This window comes from Pseudochaenichthys georgianus, chromosome 5 (assembly GCF_902827115.2).
Source record: "Pseudochaenichthys georgianus chromosome 5, fPseGeo1.2, whole genome shotgun sequence".
Lineage (NCBI taxonomy): Eukaryota > Metazoa > Chordata > Actinopteri > Perciformes > Channichthyidae > Pseudochaenichthys > Pseudochaenichthys georgianus.
In genome coordinates this window covers 8,098,016-8,120,734 of record NC_047507.1, presented here as the reverse complement: position 1 = coordinate 8,120,734, position 22,719 = coordinate 8,098,016, and the positions used below count along the sequence as shown (strand labels likewise).

Here is a 22,719-nt window from a genome sequence, read left to right as displayed (position 1 = left end):
TGCGTGAAATGATGTTAATGCGTGTTCATAGCCCATTGAAACATTCTCTACAAGGCATTAACCTCCAAGGGAGATCAAACAAGAGCGGCTCCCTGAGTGCTCACAACTATCAAATATCCTTTCAAATATATGTGGCTCAAAATTAAGTGGTAATACTCTGCTTGTTTGTATGGGAATCAGGTTGTGAAAAGTGCTTCATGCTGAATTGAGGTCCATAACATATTTTTTTGCCGAATGTATTTTTCTCAACAAAGTCTAAAATATTGGATTTTGTTTATTGCTTTTAAAAAACAGACACATGTTATTGTAACAGCAATGTAATATACATTTCAAAATCTAAAAACTGCCACCGTACTCAATTAGATGTCCCAAAGTTTGTTAACTTTTTGCAATACCAAAATGTTTGGGGAATACTTTTCTGATTACACATTTTACAAGAATCTATATTTAACTTGATGCCAACTCAGGCCAATTAAAAGTTTGTGTACATGGTATTCAACCCATCAACACAAGAGTTGTCTTTGCCTGGATGTGATTTAAAGTCGAGCTGTGGTCTGATAAGGTGGGGACTGTTTTCATAACAGTTCTGTGGAATCCCTTTACGCCAGAGTTGCACGACAGAGTGAGAAGCGTGTGCCGAGTGAGATTTGACTGAACATACTTTACATGCACATGTGAAAGAGAGACAGAGTGTGAGACGGAGAGAGAGGCCTTATGGTGACTCGGCATGACAAGGTCTGCGGGGCCTGTATGACCTTGTTCATCGAGCTGAAGCCCGGCTCTGTTTCTGCTCTTCTCTGGTGGGATTCACAAGAGGAACGTGAGACGGAGTGACAGACAAACAGAGAGGGGAAACAGAACCACGAGTGCTGAAGTGGAGAAGACAAGTAGGGGAAGAAAAAAACACAAGTGACAAGCAAAAACGTTGTGTAAATAAATATGAGAGAGATCACAAACAGAGAACAGCGAGGTGAGATAGTGAAAGATAAACAGTGACAAAAAGTCAGAAGAGAAGGAGAAGTTACACCGCAGTAACAACCAGTTAACATATCAACTGCGAGGAAATTCATTCTGTTACAAGTGTTTAGAAATCTGTGACATGAAGTGTGCATTTCCCGACACACTGGTGTGGTTTCTATCAACCCTTTTCTTTTACATAGGCTACACTTGCTGTCTTGTTTCTACACACAGCTACTGAACAAAACAACACTCCGCTGTCATCCCTGAAAAACGAAAAGCAGAGTCTGTTTAAGGGCAACATAGCAAGTTTACTCAACACACACACTTAACCTGTGAGAATAATTATCATGTCTGTGGGTCTGGAGGGGTAAACAAACAAACAAACAAACAAACAAACCCTGATGCCTTGGATACTTCATATTTCTAAGAAAAAGTGAAGAAGTGTATTTTTGATCGAAAAATTAATTCCATGCTCATTTGATCATAATTACACTTCTTGTTTGCTGCCCATGCTTTGAACTTTCTCAAGTTTTAAACATGGGAATCTTTTTACAATCTCAACTATCCTTCCCACATTATGTTATTGTGACATACTTGTCAGACTGTATAAAACAGGTCAGGACATTCAGCTTCTGCTGCTTTTTAAATGTTTGACCATTTTAGCTAGCCATCGGTGCAGGTCTACTTTGGTAAGTCAGTCCACCAACTTGATCCGGAACAGAAGTCATAATAACTGTTGTAAGGTATTGGAATTTGGTTTAGACTTTCATATTTTCTTCTAAATTAATTGGACTTTTCGCTGTGATCCTGTGACTATCAGAAAGCCATTAGTCGATCATATTGAATAAGTACATGAAAAACTACAAGGGGTTAGCTTAGTTCGCCAAGGCTACATTCTCTAAGCTAATGCTAATGAAAGCTACAAACAATGTGTGATCCGACCCATGATTTGAGTAGTCGCCACTTATGTTATCTTGCTTACAAACAGGCAATGAGGTGAAAACACATCATCCTTAGCGGAGGTAAAAAATATATTATATATATATAATATTATTATTAGCAATATGGGTTTAGTGCTATTTAGCTTATTCCAGCATGCTAACAATAAGCTACATTAAGATGATGAACATGGTAAACGTTGTACTTTCTAAACATGAGAATAATGCTAAGCAGGTAGCAGTTGTTTGACATTTAAGTTATGTTAATTTAAGCATTTAGCTCAATGAGCTGCTAATTTGACTGTAGACTCTTAGTCTTACTTTTATCTGCCTCTTTCTTTCTCCATAATGGAAGTACATTTCTTAACTGCAGGACTCTCCTTTAAACTAACTTGGGAAACCAAACACAACTATTAGAATACAAATCATGTGAACTGAAACTCACCGACATGCGTGTCCACATAATTACAGGTATGTGGAACATGTCATGAGGACTGAGTCGATATATCAAAACATTGCACCAGAAAAAAGCATATCCTTAATTAAAGGCTGTATTGTGAATCATTACTGAGTGGGTATATTGTAAAGACAAGATAATGGATGTGTTTTTGTTTCCTACAACCATGCCTGTGTTTTGTTCTTCAATCCAAAGTGAGGTTTTGAAGTGACACATCTTCCCAAGTCGCTGATGTAAGCATAAACATGTAGAGACACTGTTGGGAAACCGCAGAGAAACCGAGACTTGAAAACCACTTTCTGTCAAACTAAACAAAACTGTGAGTGAGGTAAAAGGAAGGCAAACGTGTTGGCCGAGAAAACACACCCAGCCCCCCTGGCAGGTGGTGGCTTGATAAGTCTGAGCCTCCTCCCTCCCCTCTGTTCCCCTCATGTACAGGATCTCTAAACGCACACACACACACACATAAGTGAACCCTGTCACCCCACAGGGTTTTCACAGCATCATCACAGCAGGACTTGGAATTTAGCCATTTTATCCGAGTACACAGTGCTGCTTCAATAACACGACATGTATGATTAAAGTTCCCTTTTTGACATGTATTTTGCAGATACATTTCAACAATCAAAGAAGAAGTCAAGAGTCATCTTTATGTACAAAGTCTTTATTTCCATTTTTTTTGGTATGGCTTCTTTGAAGGGACTGTAAAATACATCTTTATTGAAAAAAAATGTAACGAATTTCTTATGCAACCGGTCAAGGATCTACAAAAGAGCATCAATTGTAGTTGCCGTGCACACAACTCCTCGGACATCGTGACGGGACAAATGAAAATACGACACCTGTGTATCTGCAGGTTAAATGACATCAGTGCCACAACAAGTCATAGTAACAAAACAAAGAAGCTATCTTAACTTAGTACCTCATATAAATACCTACATATAAATATTGTAAATGTACTTGATGACTGAAAACATTTTAAATTGCTGTACATGAATGTCCTCTTGAGAGCAACAATCTCAGTGAGTAAAAGAAACACACTGGTGTTTGAGCTCAGTGTCAGCTACCTTTCAACAACGATACACAGCGCCCCTGCTCCCCGTCGCCCACGTACTGCATGTGATTATCTACATCCATTTGAAATCATCAAGACCCAAGCAAGGCCAGTTACAAACTCTCTGCACTTAGTTTCTGTAGTGGGGAGGGGAGCGCTTGAAAAATCAAGAGATTCAAAAAGGAGTTTCTGTATTATTAAGGCCTCTTTAATTAAGAATACAAAAAAGTGTAGTCCTGACATAAAAAAAACAATGGAGCCCCCACTGTCATTTATACTGAAACGTTCTTTCCGATTTGTCCTTGAGGTGAAATCTCATCGTCCTCTTGCGTCGTAGATCTGGAGGTTTTTGTTCACGGGGCAGTTCTACCCTGTGAAGGGCACTAGGATGGGACCACGGAGAGGCTTAGGGCTGGCTGTATACCCTTCTCCCCCCCATCTCTGACTGTCCCCGAGTGTCCCAAAGCAGCAGTGCCCTTAATATCCGACACTGGGGGTCGGGAGGAAAGAGGCGTGACAGCTCTCCCACCATCAGTATGTACCACGGACACACAGGACTTCCACTGATTGAGCCAGAACAACATTGATAATAATGGCATACAAACAAATAATTGACTTTAATACAATAATAAAGGACGATACATATAATAATAATAATGATAATAAAAACATGAAGTGTCAGCTTCTGGAAGCCCTTGGAAGCGACCGCATACTTTAAGCTGTCTAGTTTCCCAAACGTGAACCTTGACAGCCTCCCAACCCTTTTACCCTTTAGCCAACGAGCAAAGGGTTAATTCCTGATCGTATAGTGCAATAGTCCCACCCTTGTTTTTCTCTTCCTGAAAGCCCCTGCTGATGATAGCTGGGTCACCCTTAAAGGTTTCGCCATCATCTCTTTATAAAAAGGTCCGCATCCACTACTCCCTCCTCCACCGTCTTCGTCTTCTTCGGTGCTTCCTTCACCGGCTCACTGCATGCGGTCCGGCTGGATGTGCTGCTGCTGGGCGTAGTGCAGGAAGGCCTGTCCCGGGCCAGCGGCAGAGGGGAGGGCGGCGTGGACGGAGGCCGGTGCCGTGGCGGCGGGGGCAGGTCCGACGCTGGCTGTGGGGCTGGTGGCGTAGCTGTACCCCAGGAAGCTGGCCGGAGAGGCGGCGTACGGGTACTGCTGCTCAAAGGCCGCCTGGGCGTACTGGGAGTAGGCGGCGCTGTAGTCCATGTAGGGGCTGCTGCCGACGGAGGAGGAAACCTGAGAGGGCAGCACCAGGCTGGGCTGCATGTAGGCCTGTGGGTAGACGTACTGCTGGGCCAACCTGTAGACAGACACAAAGAGAGGAGGGTTATTAGATGGTGAAGCAGACATCTCAGAGCCTTGCTTCTATTGTTTACATTGCTCCCAGAAGGCGAGCTTGCTGGGAATATAAACTCTCTGGTGTTGTTCTGAAACTAGGAGATCCACTGTTATCAAAGGCTACATGAAGGAGAGGAGGAGGTTAGCAGGCGAAGGTGACTCAACGCTCAGTCTGTGTCAGTTAGTAAAACCTACAAAACCTGTTAGGTAGAGCCTCCTGAGGTAGACGGGAGGGGGATGGCGGGGGTGACTGACAGAGACAGCCGTTACTGTCAAGCATTGTTTTAACAGCTGCTGCTCTTCACTCGCTCAACACACACACAACCACACAAAAAAGGGAAGTTTGTGAAGGCAGAAGTCTCCTAGTTCTCACTTAAAATCTGCTACGTGAGGATGCTAGCCGGGGGAGGGGCAGGTTTGGAGTTCAGAGTTGGGTGTCAGGCCAGATTTCACATAAAGCCCATTACAGCAGGGGGGTCCGGGGACTGCGCTGTCTTTCTTTGCCTCTTTATGAGCTAAGGAAAAGGGAAGAGGAGAGTCTATTTTAGTCAGATCATGAAGTGTCTCCTGGGTTTGTCGTCTACAGGGAGGGGGGGTTGTGGCGGAGAGAAGAACCCCTCCTCTTTCATTTAACAGGGTGATGTAACCAACTTTTTTTCATTAAAGCACTTATCGTTGACATTTGGGACCCAGACCACGAGACAAAGACAACAAAGTCACAACAAAAGCCACTTTGACGTACGCTACGGAGCTGCATCTCAGTACTGACAGAAATCTTCCCTTCATGGTCTGGATTTAAAATGTCAGCGTTAGCTTTTTCTTCTTCTATGATTCAATCCGGCAGAAGAAGAGGATCAGTAATGAGAGCCAGCCGGGAAGTCAACACAGCAAAAGATGGAAGCATGCATGGATAGGGATGTCATCACGCTTTCACACAAACACCCCCCCCCCCTCTCTCTTCCACCCAGCCACCCACCCACACACACACCAGTAACAACTGCAAAGCCCAAACCATGCCATAATAGGGAAAGAGTCACACCGCAATCAGCAAAACCTCTTCAGTTCATATCACACAAGAGAGAAAAGATAAAAAGGCACTCCAATCCATCACAGCACACCGCACTGCACTCTCACGCCATCACTGGCACCTTGGAGAGGGGCTGGCTGAGGGAGGAGGGACGGGGCGAGCGAGGCAGACATTTTCTGTCTACCCCCCCCCTCCTCTGGACTACTCCTGCACTGTGGGCATCTTCTGATCCTCTGCTGGTACGCTGGTGGTCAGCTGGCAGCAGGAAGCAACCGTGGCAGAAGGTTGGATAGGAGGAATATCGTCAGTAACATTTGGGATGGGATCAGGAAGCATTTGGGGTACTGACATGTGTCGTCAGTTATCTGACCCTTAATGAAATTAAATCAATAGATATTCAAATAGCAGGATACTGATTGTGGTGCTGCATATACATCACACCTACCAATCCAAATGTTGTGTAATGTTCAGTAGCCCACATCAAAAGTATGATTGCAACACAATTTGTAAAAGAACAATGGCTTCTAGTAAGATACTATAGCGCCTCTAAAACAACATAAAATGCTGAATTTTCATTAGGATTTGTGTTAAATGTTTGGTTTTGAATGCAATGGCCTCGTTTTATGACTCCCAATTGGAATTAGAAACAGAAAAGAAGTGGTTATGAGACATCCTTAATGGCAGCTTCAGCTACGAAACCTGCAGAAATGTCCTGTTTTTCCAGCATTGAGGAAGATATTTCAAACAACAACATGGTAGAAAAACAAGTTGCACCAGCTCAGCGAGACATCTGGCTCATGAAGGGGACATTTGAGACGGACACATAAAGCAAGATAACAGAGGCACACAAGTGAGCATACGCACAGGAAGGTAACCCCCACCCACCCACGAGAGCAATCTACCCTCGCAGTGCTATTGAGCCTCGTACAATGATGCATTCACTCAGAGATGACCATATATTAATGCTGTGGGGCATTTGTGCTTTCACTCGCATGATGTATAATGAGCCTGCCTTTTTTCCGTGGCCTTGGCAGTGTGTCGCCACAGGCAGTGCGCCTTAATCCAGGCTTAAAATCACGTGACCTTGTTTAGGTAAATAGAAACTCGTGTAAATAATGTACGCCTGAAGGGACTTGAGGGTAAACAAAGCCCCCCTGTATTAGATGGTGTGCACAAAGAGACGAAGAGTTAACTCCAAGTGAAGAGAACAGAGTGACGTGGCTAGTTGGGGACAGTAACCAGCTCCCGGGGGCACGGAGATGCCAAGTGCATTGTGGGGCAGTGGCTGACGGCCAGAAGATCATAAGTCAGCAGTATCTTTGCTGACCGCCAGTCTGTTTCATAAAGAGGAACACATTTGATGTCCGTATGCATTACAAATACAGGCCAGAGTCATCATCATCATCATCATCATCATCATCATCATCATCATCATCATCGAGGCAATCTAATGAGGCGATGTGAAAAGCCGGAGCGATAAATCACACCGAGCAGCTAAATATTTCTACACGATAAGAGAAATGATCTTCGGCGTATGACTCACCGCAAAAGAAAGTGTGAAAACAGCCAGGGCTGGACTGGGAGGGGGGGCTGGACTGGGAGGGGGGATTAACAACACCTCTCAGTACTGGTAAGGAGACTTGATATTCCTCTCCTCTTTGTTTGTGAAGATTCTTTGGCAAAAGCGGTAGCAAGAAAAAGGGTGTTTTGTTTGGCACCTGGAGAGGTGAGTTTCCTAGGGAGCAGACTGCCTCATTAAGCATTAAGTCCCAGAATACACCCCCCCCCCCCCCAACTCCCTGCCCCCTCCCCCCAGTCTCACAGAGGTGTCAGTTTTCAGGCTCCGACACTTCAGCTTCAATTGGAGAGATTAGAGTTGAAAACAATACAAGTGATGTGGGAGAGAGAAGGGAGGTGGATGAAGAAGAGGAGGAACTGATGCATGAGTGGAGATGAATCTGCAAGCACACTGAAAACTCCCCCCCTGGCCTCAATGACCCCCCTCTGGCCCAGTCGCCATCATCTGCTGACCACAGCAATAAACACACGCAGCCGCAGCAGCCATCGTTTGAAACCCTACTTCAGATCACGTCCTCACACCATATGTTGTCAAGGGGTTTGGGGGGGTCGAAGAGAGGCTGAAAGAAAAGCCACTTGTGCGCTCTGGATCTTAGGGAGGCCTGCGTCTGTCAGCCGGCGAATAGAGGCGGGTGGACAGGTGCTGTGTGCGCCTCTCTGGGGCGGTGGTGGTCGTCAGGAGATTAAGGGGGTGTAACTCGAGCCGGCACCTGTCAGGCACATGCCTCAGAGCAGCACTGCGCTCCACATTTCAAACCCTCTGGGTTTCAGTGGCATCCGTGCTCACTATGGCAGCAGCAGGAGCGCGGGACATTTGAGGGACTTTCCTCCTACGGACACGATGGGACATGTTCCTAGTGGAGTCCGAGATGAATCATTCAGATCCAGTGAGAGCTTACAGAAATGACTGGTTAACACATGACCCTACAAAGCCACAACATTTTCTTTTTTTGTCACTGGAGATCGTCCTGGGATTTTTCCGAAGCTCTTAAACACATACTGGATAGAGCTACGACTGAACGTTTAATTCATGAAATGTCAAAACATATCCCACAGCCTCCCAGTGTGCACGCCTGAATCTAGCTCGTATTACTCAAACTGGATTTTTTTTTGTCGTTGTTGTAATTCAAGCTTGAAACATGCTTAAACAGCTGATGCTCAGAACTGTTGCCCATTCATTATCATGTCATAAAACAGAGCAAAATGGTGGAAAAACGAATTTACTAAGAATCCTCAAATTCAAAAAGTTACCAGCAATTGTTGCCACTAATGCGATAAATGACTAAAATAAGCTGTTCAACATCGTTTTTCTTTTTAATCTAATGAAGAATACCACTCGTCTTTAGTTAGAAATGTTAGTTTGCATTTCTACAGGCACCATGGATCAAAAACATAAACACAAAACCACTTTCCTAGAGTCAACTCGACTATTTTTATCTCCCAGGCGGATCTGAGGTTCGGTGTGTAAAACACGAGTGGTGGTGAGGGGTGATATCCGAGCTGCGGAGGCTGCTCATTAGCCGTTTAACAGACCATGGCTCCCAGGCGCTCTCCAGGCTGTTTCTACAACACACCCACCTGTAGCAGGCCTTCTCAGTGACGGAGCGCGGTACTGACTCCTGACTCAAGAGTCACACGTTCACCTCTGGAATGCGTTCCTATTACCACAGACGTGCGAAACATCACCCGGCCCTACAAAACTCAAATGAGCTAATGGCCTACTTCTGGAGTTGCGTCTGGACACAGAAACTGACATGTACTTTCCAGAGGCCCTGTTTGTCAAAGTAAATGGAGGCCCAGTGGCGTCCCACACAGAGAAATACAACATCGCCCACTCCCGCTCACTTACCCATACTGCCTCTGGATGAGTGCTGGGTGAATGGGCTGCACTCCGATGGATATGCCTGCAAGATAGGAGGCTGGCTGTCAGACACACACATTTGCATTTACAGAGGAGGACCAGAGAACAATACACAGAGGGCACAGCGAGACAGAGGCAGCGTCTGTGTCTAACCTACCACTGATGGAACAACAGTTACAAATGTACTTTAAGCAACAGTAAAGCATGTGTGCATTGGAGAGACCGAGTTATTTAGTATGTAAATATTAAATATGCTGCATGTGGATGTATGGATTGTGGTATTGGACCCAGACTGCCTGGACACGGGTCGTTTTTAAACCAGCTTTGTTTTTGTTCATATCTTAGGTTGTGTGTTTTATGCCGTTACGACCATTGGTTGGGAAAGGAAGGATCCTTATTTGAACCTTGGTTTGTAATGTATAGCTTTTCAAGAGTACAATCCAGCACATTATCAAAGCTTTATCATCATTGCAATTGCACAAAATAAAGATTGAAGAATAACTCGTAACCCATAGCAATAAATGCAGGTTCTAACGTTGTAATTGTATTAAAATGTGACTCAACTGTACGTATATGTTCAGCTCCTTTGTACAGTGAGATGCAAGAACACACATTTAAAATCAAGTAATTATGAGTCGAGGCTTTTTACAAACCTTGTTCCACAAACTATTTGTAGATTTAGGACACCTCCAGTATTTCTCTCACCTGTCTGAATGCTGCGGGGCTTGGCCCCCAGGTAGGCCAGGTTCACGTTGGCCTTCCTGCCATCGATTATGGGGTTGGGATCCTTACAGGCTCTCTCTGCTGATCCTCGGTCTGTCATCGTCACCTGGTAACAAAGTCAGACTTGTCAACAAGATCTCACAGGAACAAAAATCATTATCTGGAGTCAGGGTCAGACCCCGGCTGGTTCTACATTAACTGTTCAAGCTAAACAAAAACACTTGAACTTAACAGCACTTGGTCTGATTGCCTCATCATAAAAATGCCCCCCTACAGGTTTCCCACTGTTGTTCCGTTTGTCTGAAGAAAACTACAAACAAAGAACAATGATAAGCTTTGAAAACTGCCCACAGCAGCAGTGCCACTCAGCCACTCAGCCGACCAGCTGAAATATGGTTCTGGGAAGAGCTACAAGGAGCTTATCCAATTAGGGACAAAATATTAAGAAGATCGGTCTAAGTCCCCCCCCCACCCCACCCCTTGCCCTCCTCTCTGCCTCCTGGCATTAGACGGGTCCTGCTGTTTTGATTGCCACATTTTGCCAACTCGGAGGCTTCAGTCGCCTCTCCATGTGGACAGAGCAGTGTATATAGGCCACGTCGTGCATTGTTTAAGAGGACGTTTTAAAAAAAGCCTCTTCATAGTGTATGGACCCGGAACAAAGCCCACTCCAGGGCCTGTGTTGTGAACACACAGGAAGGAACAAGGCTGTGTTTACACTGTGACGAGGGGGGGTTCTCCTAATCCACCTCTAAAGCGTGTTTAGAAAAAAGGTGCGCTCAGCTTTTGGGCGCTTCCCTACCTCCCTCCCTCCTGCTGCCAGCCATCTCTTTGACTAGAGCAATCAGAAGAAGCATGTCTCCTCTTGGCACACACAAACTATAAAGTGCTGATCTACCTCGGTTATGCTCAACTTGTCCCAGGCAGCACCCTCATGGCCCCGAGCCCGTCTAACCTGAATCACCGGCCTCCACACACAGCCGTTAAGACGTCTTTTCCCCAGGGAGCTGATGTGTAAACACACCCAGAGCAATTGTCTTCGGATTCCCCCCTCAGAAGTAAACATGCACACATAACAGTTTTCCATTCCTTCTTTGGCCCGACAGTGCATTAGTGCTGCTGATGCGTCTTTTCAAAGTTCTGGTAAATATTTGCATTTCTTTCATGCTGCTCCTGTTCTTTGTGACAGTGAGAGAATAACCATCTCCGTCTGTCTAACTTTAACAGGATAACGTCACAAAGTAGACTGACTTAAGGCAACTTCAGCCAAGATCAAGTTGTGATTAATGTTGTGGTACACAGCACTTTTCCCACCAGACGTCCAGTCAGACAGACTAGGTGAACCTCAGTTTATATATTAGCTTCCAAGTAATTTATATGGCTTGGACTGTCCAAACAAGACTGGAAAAAAAGATACGATCAAAGTGGAAATTTAACACAAATTTGAGAGGACAATTTGTTAACGTAGGAATTTACTATCTCAGCAGCCAAGATGTGATGCAAATCATGTGCTACGGCTGACTGCTCCACACACACACACACACACACACACACACACACACACACACACACACACACACACACACACACACACACACACACACACACACACACACACACACACACACACACACACACACACACACACACACACACACACACACACACACACACACACACACACACACACACACACACACACACACACACACACACACACACACACACACACACACACACACACACACAGCTCAGGGGTGAGTGAGGGGGGCTGCACATGAGGCATATGTTGAAATATAATCTTCTTAGTTACCCATCAACTTGTGTGAACCCTCATCCTCATTAAGCTAACATAACAACATAACAGTCAGCCAGGCGAAAGAGCAGAGATGCTTTGCAATTATTTCAATGAGCCTCAGTGGAGGATTACCTTTGACATGTATCTGAATGACTACACCGTAGATAAAACGAGAATGGATGTTTTTTGATAGGAATACTTATTAAGAAAGGGAGCTACACATAAAAAGGCAAGCAAATGTAATGTATACTCTAAAAACAAGCATGTTTAAATGACAATTTAGTAAAAATCAATGGCAGAATAATAAAAAAAAAGAGTAGCTTGTAATGTGTTCTGATGGTATTTAAAGTTGTGAACGAGTGCTACATGTTGGTGCACGGCGGTCAAAGTACTCACAAAGCCGTATCCTCTGGATTTGCCGGTCTGTCGGTCCGTTATCACCACAGCCTCGTCAATGTCCCCAAAGGCCTCGAAGTATTTTCTCAGTGAGGCATCGTTTGTGTGGTATGGCAGCCCGCCGACAAAGATTTTGGTAAAAGTAGTGTCTTTCTGTATCGCTGAGGGATGCATGACTTCCAGGGCTCCGTTCATGTACTGATGCAGAAGCATTGGTCAGCCGGGGGAGAGGACCGGAGGCACGCAGGAAATAAACTAAGCGATGCAACAATGTCCCAGCATCTGTAAAACAAAAACGGCTCTATATTATGGCGCAGTTTTCCAATCGGTTGTGACCTTTGCTCAAAGTTGTAGCTACCTGATGACAACTGCGCCTGAGCTCCTCTTGGTTGCGTCGAAACAAATTGCTTCTTCTTTGACACAAAAAAAAAAAGTGCCGGCAGGTTTTATATGCCACAACTGAAACCACGCCCACTTCCAACTCCTAACCAATCATCATCACCGCCGAATGCCAACTTTAGCAGCCGCTCCTCCCATTGGTCCGCCTTCCCCGGCTCCGTGCTGCACCTGCTTTTGTCCTTTACGACACAAAGAAAAACCCGTACTGTACGGCAGAAAGCGCGGCTCCACCACATGGTGCATGTTTCTACTGTAATAAGGAAGTCATTGTGTCCACTTATTACAAATAACGTTTTTTTAAACTTGTATAAGCACTAGTTAATGTCTGCTTATTATGCTTTTGTTGTTACTTCACTTTTATCATCGTGACATGGCACATATCAGGAAGCAACAGTGCCGTGCAGCTGAAACAAAAGGACAGTCGAAACCACACCACTTCAGCTAAAACACTAAGCTATTAATCCTAACTTTATAATATATTATGCTGGCGTTTTACTATTTACTTTTAAAATACTCTATTATTTAATACACATAAGGAGAAATCAAACCCCAGACAGTGTTAACTTCTAAATATTCTTTATGTAGGCATTTTTTAAGAAAACCTTACTTATGTGACCTCACAATTTATTATATGAGAGTTTTGTTTGTGTTGTAGAACAACATACCATTGGGATTCATTTTAAATCTACTGTGGTTATATACAGTTAGTGATTATACCCAACTTCCCTTTGAAGAAGCAATATCAAAGTCTAACCTGGTACCCATAGCTTTAAGGCTTTTTGTGAAATAAACTGGTTAAGAGTACAATGTGGCACATTTAATTGGGCCTGCCACAACAGGCCACCTTTTATCAGCCCATCATAAAAGCAAAAGATAGGCATATTTTGCAAAAATAAAAAAAAAGGTCAAGGGTGCACTTGAGTTTATACTTCCACTGTCAGTAATGCTTTCTACGAGTCTCTACATGTTACTCACAAACACAGATAACCTCTGCGCAGGTCAGAGGGAGAAAAGCAACAGGTCAATCCAAAATGTACCTAAATGTACAAATAAATATTACTTTCCTGTGATTTTTCGAGACAGTAATTCAGGTTAATTCATGATCATTCAAGTTAGAGGAATGAATTAGATAAAATAAACTCAGTACAGCATGTTGAAACAGTACAGGAGACAGGGGTCTTGAGGAGCGCTACCCCATGAAAGCTTAAAGGAGCCGGTGAACAGTGGCAGATCTTCCCGCCCTCGAAGCCTTGGAGTTCCACTGCCAAGTACTAACGGTCGGGCTAACAGTGAGGTGATACTCTAATGACCGCAATAAAAAGGCATTTAATTCACACCTTCTCCTCTATGAACTAGTTCACTTTTCACACATGGCCTTTGTGCCTGCCTCATTCATATCCTCTTGATAAATCCCCTTATTTCCAGCTGTGTATCTCTGTCAAAGAGGTTTAACCTGGATGAAGAAGCCCCGTGTCATGCTTTGATCTCATTTGTCCTGCTTAGCTCTCTGACTTCTGCCACTCCTCCACAGGTAACGGCTACAGTTGAGACAATGAAAAGAGAAAAAGCTCCACCTGCTGGTTAATTTAGGTTAAAACAAGCAGACAGGAGAAGTGTGTGATACAGATGTTGTCCAACGTTTATCATTTTTAAGTTGTGATAATTCCAGTGTTAGAGAACCGCGTGATGAACAGATTTACAGCTGAAACATGAGATAGTGGTTCATGGTTTCGCATGCACAATACAGGTCTGTGAATCCCCCAAAGACATTTATACAGGAATTTAACCTCCTCCCTTCAGGTTGGAATAAACATGTTTAAAATGTATAGTACGCACTCATTTATTTTACACCCCAGTTTCCTTCACGGAGCTTAACGACGAAGTAACAGCAAATCAGAAGAGAATGAAAAGTCTTTGTAAAATTGTAAAAAATCAGGAGCTAGACAAAAAAAAAAGAAATCGGAACATCAACATAAGTGACAAATAAACCCCCCCCCTTCTTTGATGACCTCTACGACCAATTGTCACGCAGAGATCATCAACGCCAGGTTAGGTAGTAGGCCCCTCTGATTGGTCCATGCCCAGTACGCAGCACCACGCCATTGGTCCAGGTGAAAGGAGGGAGTCTGCCTCGAGCGTTTACACACACTAAAGCAGCAGGTCTTCCGCATTTCCCCACAAGAGATGCGACTTGGCACGACGAATCTAGAGACAGGAGGCAGCAGTCAGTCACAAAGAACATCGTGGGGACATTTTTCTTTATTTCTGAAAGGGTGTTACTGTGTCCCTTTTGGCACGGAACCAACAGTACAATATCACTATTCAGTAGGGGTGCAACGACTAATCGACTTAATTGATTAAAATCAATTAATTCAGACGTCGATTCGTTGGTGACGTCATCACGTGTGTTTTGCGCGCCGTTAAGGTCCAACGTTATCGGTGTTTTTATCGGTACTGGAGACATTAAAAAAATATATGTCATATATATTATTGCTACATAAACATTATATCGCAGTCTTAGTGTCGCCAACTCGTTTCTAACATGCGAAAAGACAAAAAAATGCGTCTATGGTGTATTTTCGATCTTTCCAATCAAGACGAGATCTCTCTCCCCCCCGCCTGTGTGCGAGGGGGCGCGGCAGTTTACACACACGCGGCTGCTACAAGCAGCAACACACGGAGGGGATGGCGGAGAGAAGCGCTCCAAGGTGTGGTTAAATGTTACCCGTCTCGATGTGGACAATGCTCGTTGCTAATAGTGCAATAAGAGTTTAGCATGTAAGGGCGGTAACACGAGCAATTTGTCTAAACATTTAGCAAAAGTGCTCCACATTCAGACGGAGGAATGCACCGGGTTCGACTGTCTTTCTAGCAGCTCTGCAGCCCCATCCACGAGGAACGTTTCCACGTCAGGTGTTATGTATGCTCGCAGCAACACACGGAGCTAACTACATTATACAAGCATGGGTTAATGATTAGAGGTAACTGAGTTACACTTTATTTTGTTAAGTTTCAGCTATTCTGTCATCAGATTATTTAATACGATTTGTTAAAACATTGTTGTTTCTTTTGATGTGAAATATTATGTATTTAATTTAAATAAAAAGCTATGTTAATTGTGTTCACAATTTGTTAAGTTAATTTAATAATATATGTATTTTTGAATCAAGTATTCATCTTTGTTGTCTTTATTGCTAGTTTCCACATGCCAAAAACAACCGCAAGCTACATCTAAAAGTTGATGGCTAAATAAGAGCGTTTGAGAAATTGTGCAAGCAGGCATAATAGTCCGAATAGTCGATTAATCGTTTCATTAATCGATAGATGAATCGATTATCAAATTAGTCGTTTGTTGCAGCCCTAATATTCAGCAGACACAAACCACAGAGGCTTGCATAGGTTGAATATCTCAAATATTTTCATTGTATCCATATTTTAATAAATATCAGTCATTTAATACCTTGTAATGCCAATAAATACACTGGTTAAAAGCTACATTCTTTAAAAAACCAGCAGGCTTCATCTCAAAATTCCTGACTGTAAAAAATGCAAATGCAGCTGGTTTACACAATTACAGCAACAACTACACCTGCTTTAAAAATGTCTTCACTCAGGTCAGTGCGTTACCATACAATTAGGCTACCTGTCAGATCATGAGTATTGCAACTGCCTACATTCAAGCATGCCAGGGATCATAGGGTGCCTGTAAAGGCCCACATGGGTGTCACATGGGTATTCAGGAAGTGGGGCAGCCCTGTGCAATCAGTGCAGCCTCCAGGTTCATAGAACATATTCAGCTCTCACCATTTCTTGTTCCGAGGCTTCAGCTCCTCGGCAGCGTTCCTCAAGAAGATGTAGTTCTTTTTCTGGGGGTTGTAGTACTCATGTCCCTTAGGAATAAAGAAGAAAAACAGAGCAAAATAGAAAATATTAGAAAAGGCTAGAGTTGCATGTTTTAACTATTGTAGTGAGAGCGCCGTCTGATAACAGCTTTTGCCAACATGTTACTCCTCTTACCTTCGACCAGTCGTAACTGGAGGCGTATGCAAAGATGTTGCCATTGCTGTTGAAGGCGCAGGCAGTGATGGGCTGGTCCAGCTGCTCCGAGGTCTTCAGCTTGGTGCGGGCGTCTTTGTCCCAGAAGCTGAAGCGCCCGTCTGAGCCCACAGTCGCCAGAGTGCCGTGGACAGGATGGAAGGAGATGGCATTGACCTGATGGGAGAACAAGGGATTCGGGTGAGGGATGAGGACGTATTTTAACTAGGTTAGTAAGTGTACCTGAGTGAGTATGACCAACTAAATAAAATCTAATTTTAATCCACATTTTCATTAATCTTAGATATTGAATATTGTGCTAAATTAAACACTTTTAAAATACATTACGTTTTACTGCAAAAATCACCTTACATAGGAATATCAGAAGTTTAATTCATTTCATGAATTTTAGTTGTGTTTAATGTAGATATAACACATCCATAACTACTATTATTAAATCCACCTACTGTAGACTTTTCAACACTTTGAGTCCTAAAACTGGTTCAATGTTGCGACACAAATATGTACGTAAAATATAATTTAACAGCACAAAGCATACACTTCGTTGAAAATGTCAAGACTGTTAAAAATTCTGAACAACTTACAGCATAGATGTCCTGTGGAGTGGTGGTGTTGGTTCCATTCGACCTGTGGCACTTAAAGGTGAAGTTGTCTTTGGCTCTAAAAGGAATCAGGAAACACACTTATGTCATTTTTTAATTTTTATTCAGGGCTTTGAGAGAAAGAGCAGTGTCTCTTAAATGATGTAGAAACTAAATTATAGTGATTGCACTTCACTTGAATACATTTAACACCTTGTGCAAGACTTCCCAAATGAATTCACTTGGTAGAAATGGATTGTTTTAGACACTTACGGGTTTGGAGGGTTGATGTAGTGGATGGCCACTCGGCCCTCAATGCTACCCAGTGCAAAGCCTGTGGGCTTGTTCTGCTTGTCCTTGAATATGGCAACACAGCGGTGCTACAGAGCCAGGGCAGAAGAGCACGTTAGTCATGCATGAGGAGTACAATGTCATAGTCTATATTAACGAGAAATTGAATCCAGCTGTACATTAGTGTAGGATTGGGAAACGACAAAGAGAAGAGATATGTTTTAATTGATGAGGAGAATTCACCTGATGTTTGAGAGGCGAGTCTATTCTGCGAAACTCAGAGGGTTGGTTCTCCAGTTGGTAAACTATCAGGCCTCTGTCAGCTGTGGCTACCACCGCCATGGGGTACACCTGCATATAACAGACGGTGAGGTTAAAAATAACACAAAAAGTTATATATTCAATTATCTTCTTACCACGTATGACAACTTATGTTGTACTTGTAATCCCACTTACAACATCTGCACAGTAGCTTCTCTCCGGCATCTGCAGAGACATCATGGGATTGGGAGAGCGGGTGTCCCAGAACTAAAGAGAAAAACATAAAAGTCATGTTTCTTATTACAAATGTAGATACATCAAGGAGAAAAGTCCTAGTAGTGGCAATTGTTGATAAAAAATAATGGTCTGGAAGTGAATGAAAATCTAGTTTACTAGAAGTCTGTTTTGGAAACACAATGGTTGGTAATTTTTTCATTGGCTGGTTGTCGTTTGTTCAGATGTTCTTAGCACCCTAAATGCAAAAACAGAATGAAAACAATGTGCTGAAATGTGCTGTTGTACCTTCAGTGTTTTGTCCCAACTGCCAGTCATGATGCAGCTGTAGTTCGGGGCTTTTATCCAGTGGATTGATTTGATCGGGCCCTCATGCTGAGAGGAGAAACGGTGAAGGGTGTAAGATGATTGTGTTTCATTGTTATGACGACACAATTGATCCGTAAACTCTTATCCTACCTGTGCAATCTGCATTGCTTGATTGCTGTTAAGATCCCACATCTTGGCTGTTTTGTCACAGGAAGCCGTGAAGACTTTACTCCCGTCCTGGATAATGACAATCATCAATTATTCCACGGTCCAGCAGACAGCATCTACTGCAGAGCTTGAGTTACTTTGTTGATGAGACTTACGTCGCTCCAGCATGCATCCAGAACTGGACCTGTGTGCATCTGTTGGGCTTTTGGGACGGTCTGTCCATTGTCCTGAACCTCCCAGCACCGGACCTAAGGTTACAATATAAAACATTGTTAAACTGTGTTGACATGTGAGCATAATATACACTGTTGTGCATTTCAGAAGTAGTGTCACAGGATCATTCTGAACATTAACTGTACTCAAACTTCATATTCTGATGATCATCCAAAATCTTCAAACAAATCAATCAAAACTGTACGCCATCATCTTATATTGTACACAAATACTATGATGAACAAAAGCTCACATCGTTGGCCCAGGATCCTCCAATAAGGAAGTTCCCTGGCATGGTGGGAGGACTGAAAGCCAGACAGCTGATGCTGTCATCTGGAGGTGAAGTCACTTCAACATCCTACAAGACAAAAAGAAGAAAAACATTTACATGCGAAGGCACAGTTTGCAGTCAGTCATCACAACGATTTATAATATGTAATGCTTTTGTCCTGTACTCTTGCTTGTTTACCTTCATGGGATTGTGGCTGTCTGTTGTTGCATTTCCAAAGACACCTGTCCCTCCTGCTCCAAACCCGGAGGTTGTCCCAAATAAACTCATAGTACTTTAACGCCAATGTACGCCTGAGAGAGAAGCAAGACGTGACGTAATATGTTCATTAGTATCAGAAAAAGACACACCGTGATAACATGTAACGAAAGTTAAGTAAATGTATGTAGGGTTCAATCCGAAAAGGGCGTGGAAGCAAGAAACTACTGTATGGTTTGTAAACGTTAGGTAAATAGTGTTCCAACACAGGAAAATCTAACATGACCAGCTTGCTAACGTTACAATACCGTTAGCAAGCTTATAAACAACGATTTAGGTAAGGTACCAGGACAAACTGGGTACCGCAAACCAAAACATTGGCCACTTGAAAACACGATGCTAATGTTAAAGCCAACTAACGTTTATCATGAACTGCTGCTAGCATATAAATGCTAGCGTTAGCTTCCATGTTATTATGACAACAAGTGGGCAGTTTAGTGGTGTTTAAGATACCATTAAGTGAGGAGGTCAACAAATAACAGCGTTTCTAAACGTTAGCTAAGGTTAGCTAATTTGATTTAGACACCGTCAACTATGGCAGCAAGCTAATGCTATTTTGGCTGCAAAATCAAACACCGTATTTAAACATTATAACATGTGGAGAAACGTATTAGAATTAGAATAACATACATACCCCAGATATGTTAAATGATGGTGATGAGCCTAAACGCTGAACATGCCAATATAATTTGGCGCATCGAAAATGTGGCGCTAGTTCCTCAGTATGTCGCAGTTTGGTGACGTATGTTGGCCCTGGTAAAGGCAGAAGCAAGAAGCATGCAATGACCAGAGTGAGCGCTGGAAGGCAGTGTCTGACTGTAATCAGATGGACTCTCAGTGTGGTGTCGACTGCTCAGGTGAGTGTCTGCTCCTCGCTAGTTTACTCAGTATACAGGGCAGGGGCGCCACCAGGGATTTTGGGCCCCATGAAAAGATATCACAGTGGGCCCCACCACCAGGCACAGGCCATGCCAACCAAGCAAAATTGCTGTAACCACACCTCCAGAACCCAACCGACTCATTTATGCTTTAAATAACTACCTGTACAGGCTTGCATCTATCTTGTAGTCCAATACTAACCGCACAATATTTACTGACACTGAGCGGTGAAAATATAACACTGTGCAGACAGCAAATTCTACTGCAGTAGAATTCACTATTTGATATAGGCCTAACACTAACATTCCTGACAATAGATCTCAATAGTCATCTTTTATGCCTTTTTAATAACATTTTTGAATGGAACATTCATAAATCTAAATAAATCCAAGTTAAATGTACATGACCTCTTAAATTAAAATAAAGTGAACATTAACACCAATATTATCATTTATAAAATGCTATAACAAAAAAATAACATAAGCAGCAGATTTTCTAATTAAATATACATACCAACTACAAAATAAGCGGGTATTAAAGTGTAAATGGACAACAAAACGGAAATGGAAGTGGAAATGCCTGATGGTGGTGCCAAATCAGAGCCTATTACCTGTTCTCAGTCTTTTTCTCATCATGCATCTTGTGTGTAGTGATTCAATATCGTTACCATAGCCTTGCCCTTTCACAGTTATTACGAGCCCTGGCTCAGCCTTACTCACCAAGAGCCCAGCGCCTAGCCTTCTTACAGGCAAAGTCACTGATCAAGTCCTTGAAGTCCAGCTTTCTAGCCAACTGGCTTTCAATGGACAGCATGGCAAGACTGCAAAGCATTATGGGGGGATAGGGATGCTGAGCCTAAATATGGATCTGTTGGTCCTGGCACCAGGGGGAGGGACAACTGATTTAGTATGAATAGCTGCTAAAAATGTTCCTGCATTTATTAAATATCAGCTAAAAGAGGAGTGAAATGAAAAACCTCCACCATTTTCTGTGAAGATATTAACAGTACTTAATGTCAGCAAAACATTACAATTATTATTTACAAAGGACTAAGCTTAGCTAACAGACTAATTTCCACCACTCATGGACCACACCCACCAAACTGGGTGACATATACTGTCACCCTTTAGTCCCTCTCTCTTGTCTTTCTCTCCTTTCTTTTCTTTTTTGAAAGCCTGACTTTGTTAGTCGTTGAGACATCGTACACACGTAACTTAGGATGGGAACGATTAATCAAATATTCGAATATTCGAAATTATTCAGGTATTCGAATATGAGAATATGAGTTATGAATATTTGTATTGTAATTATTTTTTTTGGGAGGGGTGCCTAAATTGATTACTTATGATCAAATGGAATAATTCAATGTATACGACAGTGCCATAGCTAAGTGTGTTAGGTCTAAAGGTGTGTTTTGCTCCGTTCACCGGTCCCTCACAGCGGGCAGAGCTGCAGGTGCTGATCTCTCTCTCTCGCGTCCGGACGGTTATACTTCACTCGCGTTTATGTCCAAATCCATCAGAAAACCAAGTTATGTTTTAAGCATGAAAGCTGTAGGCCTATAGCTGTCAACTGTTCAAACTGTGATCACCAGTTCAATACATTTTTACAAATTCGACTTGGTTTCTATACTTTTGAACATGTATTTATTTATTTTTCAAAATGTATTAATTTTCTTTTTTTTATAGGATATATACTTTTCGGTGAATCGGTTAACCGTTTTTTGGGGGTCGAATATTCAAATATACATTTGCTTTCGCTTTCAAATTCCCATCCCTAGTAAGTACTAGCATCCCTCCTCACATGCTCTCACTCTGCTGCTAGAAAGAGCGGTGCCGCACAGCGTTTGGAGGCAGGGCCAAACCATTACATGTAAATAGAGGGGGGTGTACAGAGGCTTTGGATAATTAACTTTTGGAAGAAAAAAAGTTAAATGAATCGTAAGTTTAGTGAGTACATTATCAATTTAACGTTATATTAATGTTAATTAATGTTAATTATTATTAATGTTAATTATTGATGATTGATGAAAGGTTACTTAAACATTTGTTCTTAATGTTCTAAAAATGTTTGCGGCCCCTGTCAGTCACGGGCCCTTAGAATCGTCCTAACTTTTCACCCCCTTACCCTGTGCACAGGTACGGGCTATTGTTGCCCGGGCAACGGCCCGTCTCCCCTTTTTGGCTGACCTGCCCCTCTGGAGGAGAGCGACCGCTTTTTTTTTTTCTTCTGTTGTGGTCGAATCACCATGATAATTGATTGTATGTCTCGCTGCGGGAAACACACCAGCTTCATTTTTCTTCTTCTTCTTCTTCTTCTTCTTCTTCTTCTTCTTCTTCTTCTTCTTCTTCTTCTTCTTCTTCTTCTTCTTCTTCTTCTTCTTCTTCTTCTTCTTCTTCTTCTTCTTCTTCTTCTTCTTCTTCTTCTTCTTCTTCTTCTTACATGTAATTGCCCGCATGGTAAACTCCCTCGACGGGGCCGCTCGCTCTCTTCTCTTGATCGCCCTCTCTCAGAGAACACTTCACTGCCCCGCTTCATTGTAGGATTTCTGCCATGTCTCTACTTTAATTTGACCATCTCTGTTATTAAGTTATGGAATACTAAATAAATAATTAGATACCTTACACATTACTGCGATTAG

General features: G+C 42.9%; 2 protein-coding genes across 4 annotated transcripts; both read right to left on the bottom strand.

The window, feature by feature from the left end:
- Window positions 1-3,004: 3,004 nt before the first annotated feature.
- LOC117446748 (RNA-binding protein 38-like) lies at window positions 3,005-12,593 on the bottom strand. 2 transcript variants are annotated; one of them, XM_034083131.1, is made up of 5 exons: window positions 12,499-12,593; window positions 12,141-12,422; window positions 9,929-10,052; window positions 9,212-9,266; window positions 3,005-4,719 (listed from the first exon to the last, which is right to left on the bottom strand). In XM_034083131.1, exons 2-5 carry the CDS (start codon window positions 12,351-12,353, stop codon window positions 4,377-4,379), a joined length of 735 nt encoding a protein of 244 aa, XP_033939022.1. In that variant the 5' UTR covers window positions 12,354-12,422; window positions 12,499-12,593; the 3' UTR covers window positions 3,005-4,376. The 2 variants fall into 2 exon arrangements, with proteins under 2 accessions (XP_033939022.1, XP_033939021.1); XM_034083130.1 differs by having other exon boundaries at window positions 12,141-12,570.
- A 1,564-nt stretch (window positions 12,594-14,157) lies between these two features.
- Window positions 14,158-19,934, bottom strand: rae1 (ribonucleic acid export 1). 2 transcript variants are annotated; one of them, XM_034084173.2, is made up of 13 exons: window positions 19,834-19,934; window positions 19,122-19,234; window positions 18,906-19,010; window positions 18,595-18,687; window positions 18,422-18,508; window positions 18,251-18,337; window positions 17,924-17,995; window positions 17,711-17,818; window positions 17,450-17,556; window positions 17,180-17,255; window positions 16,557-16,751; window positions 16,344-16,429; window positions 14,158-14,744 (listed from the first exon to the last, which is right to left on the bottom strand). In XM_034084173.2, coding segments are annotated over exons 2-13 (1,107 nt in total). In that variant the 5' UTR covers window positions 19,212-19,234; window positions 19,834-19,934; the 3' UTR covers window positions 14,158-14,743. The 2 variants fall into 2 exon arrangements, with proteins under 2 accessions (XP_033940064.1, XP_033940062.1); XM_034084171.2 differs by lacking the exon at window positions 14,158-14,744 and having other exon boundaries at window positions 16,340-16,429.
- Between the last annotated feature and the right edge of the window lie 2,785 nt (window positions 19,935-22,719).

Coding starts and splice junctions, on each gene's coding strand:
- LOC117446748 (XM_034083131.1), bottom strand. CDS start 12,353: ATGCTTCTGCATCAGTACATGAACGGAGCCCTGGAAGTCATGCATCCC. Junction 9,267..9,928: donor GCCCCGCAGCATTCAGACAG/GTGAGAGAAATA, acceptor CCTATCTTGCAG/GCATATCCATCGGAGTGCAG. Junction 4,720..9,211: donor CTCATCCAGAGGCAGTATGG/GTAAGTGAGCGG, acceptor GTCTGTCTACAG/GTTGGCCCAGCAGTACGTCT.
- rae1 (XM_034084171.2), bottom strand. CDS start 19,211: ATGAGTTTATTTGGGACAACCTCCGGGTTTGGAGCAGGAGGGACAGGT. Junction 16,752..17,179: donor CTCCACAGGACATCTATGCT/GTAAGTTGTTCA, acceptor TTCTCCCATCAG/GTCAATGCCATCTCCTTCCA. Junction 16,430..16,556: donor CCAGTTACGACTGGTCGAAG/GTAAGAGGAGTA, acceptor TTTATTCCTAAG/GGACATGAGTACTACAACCC.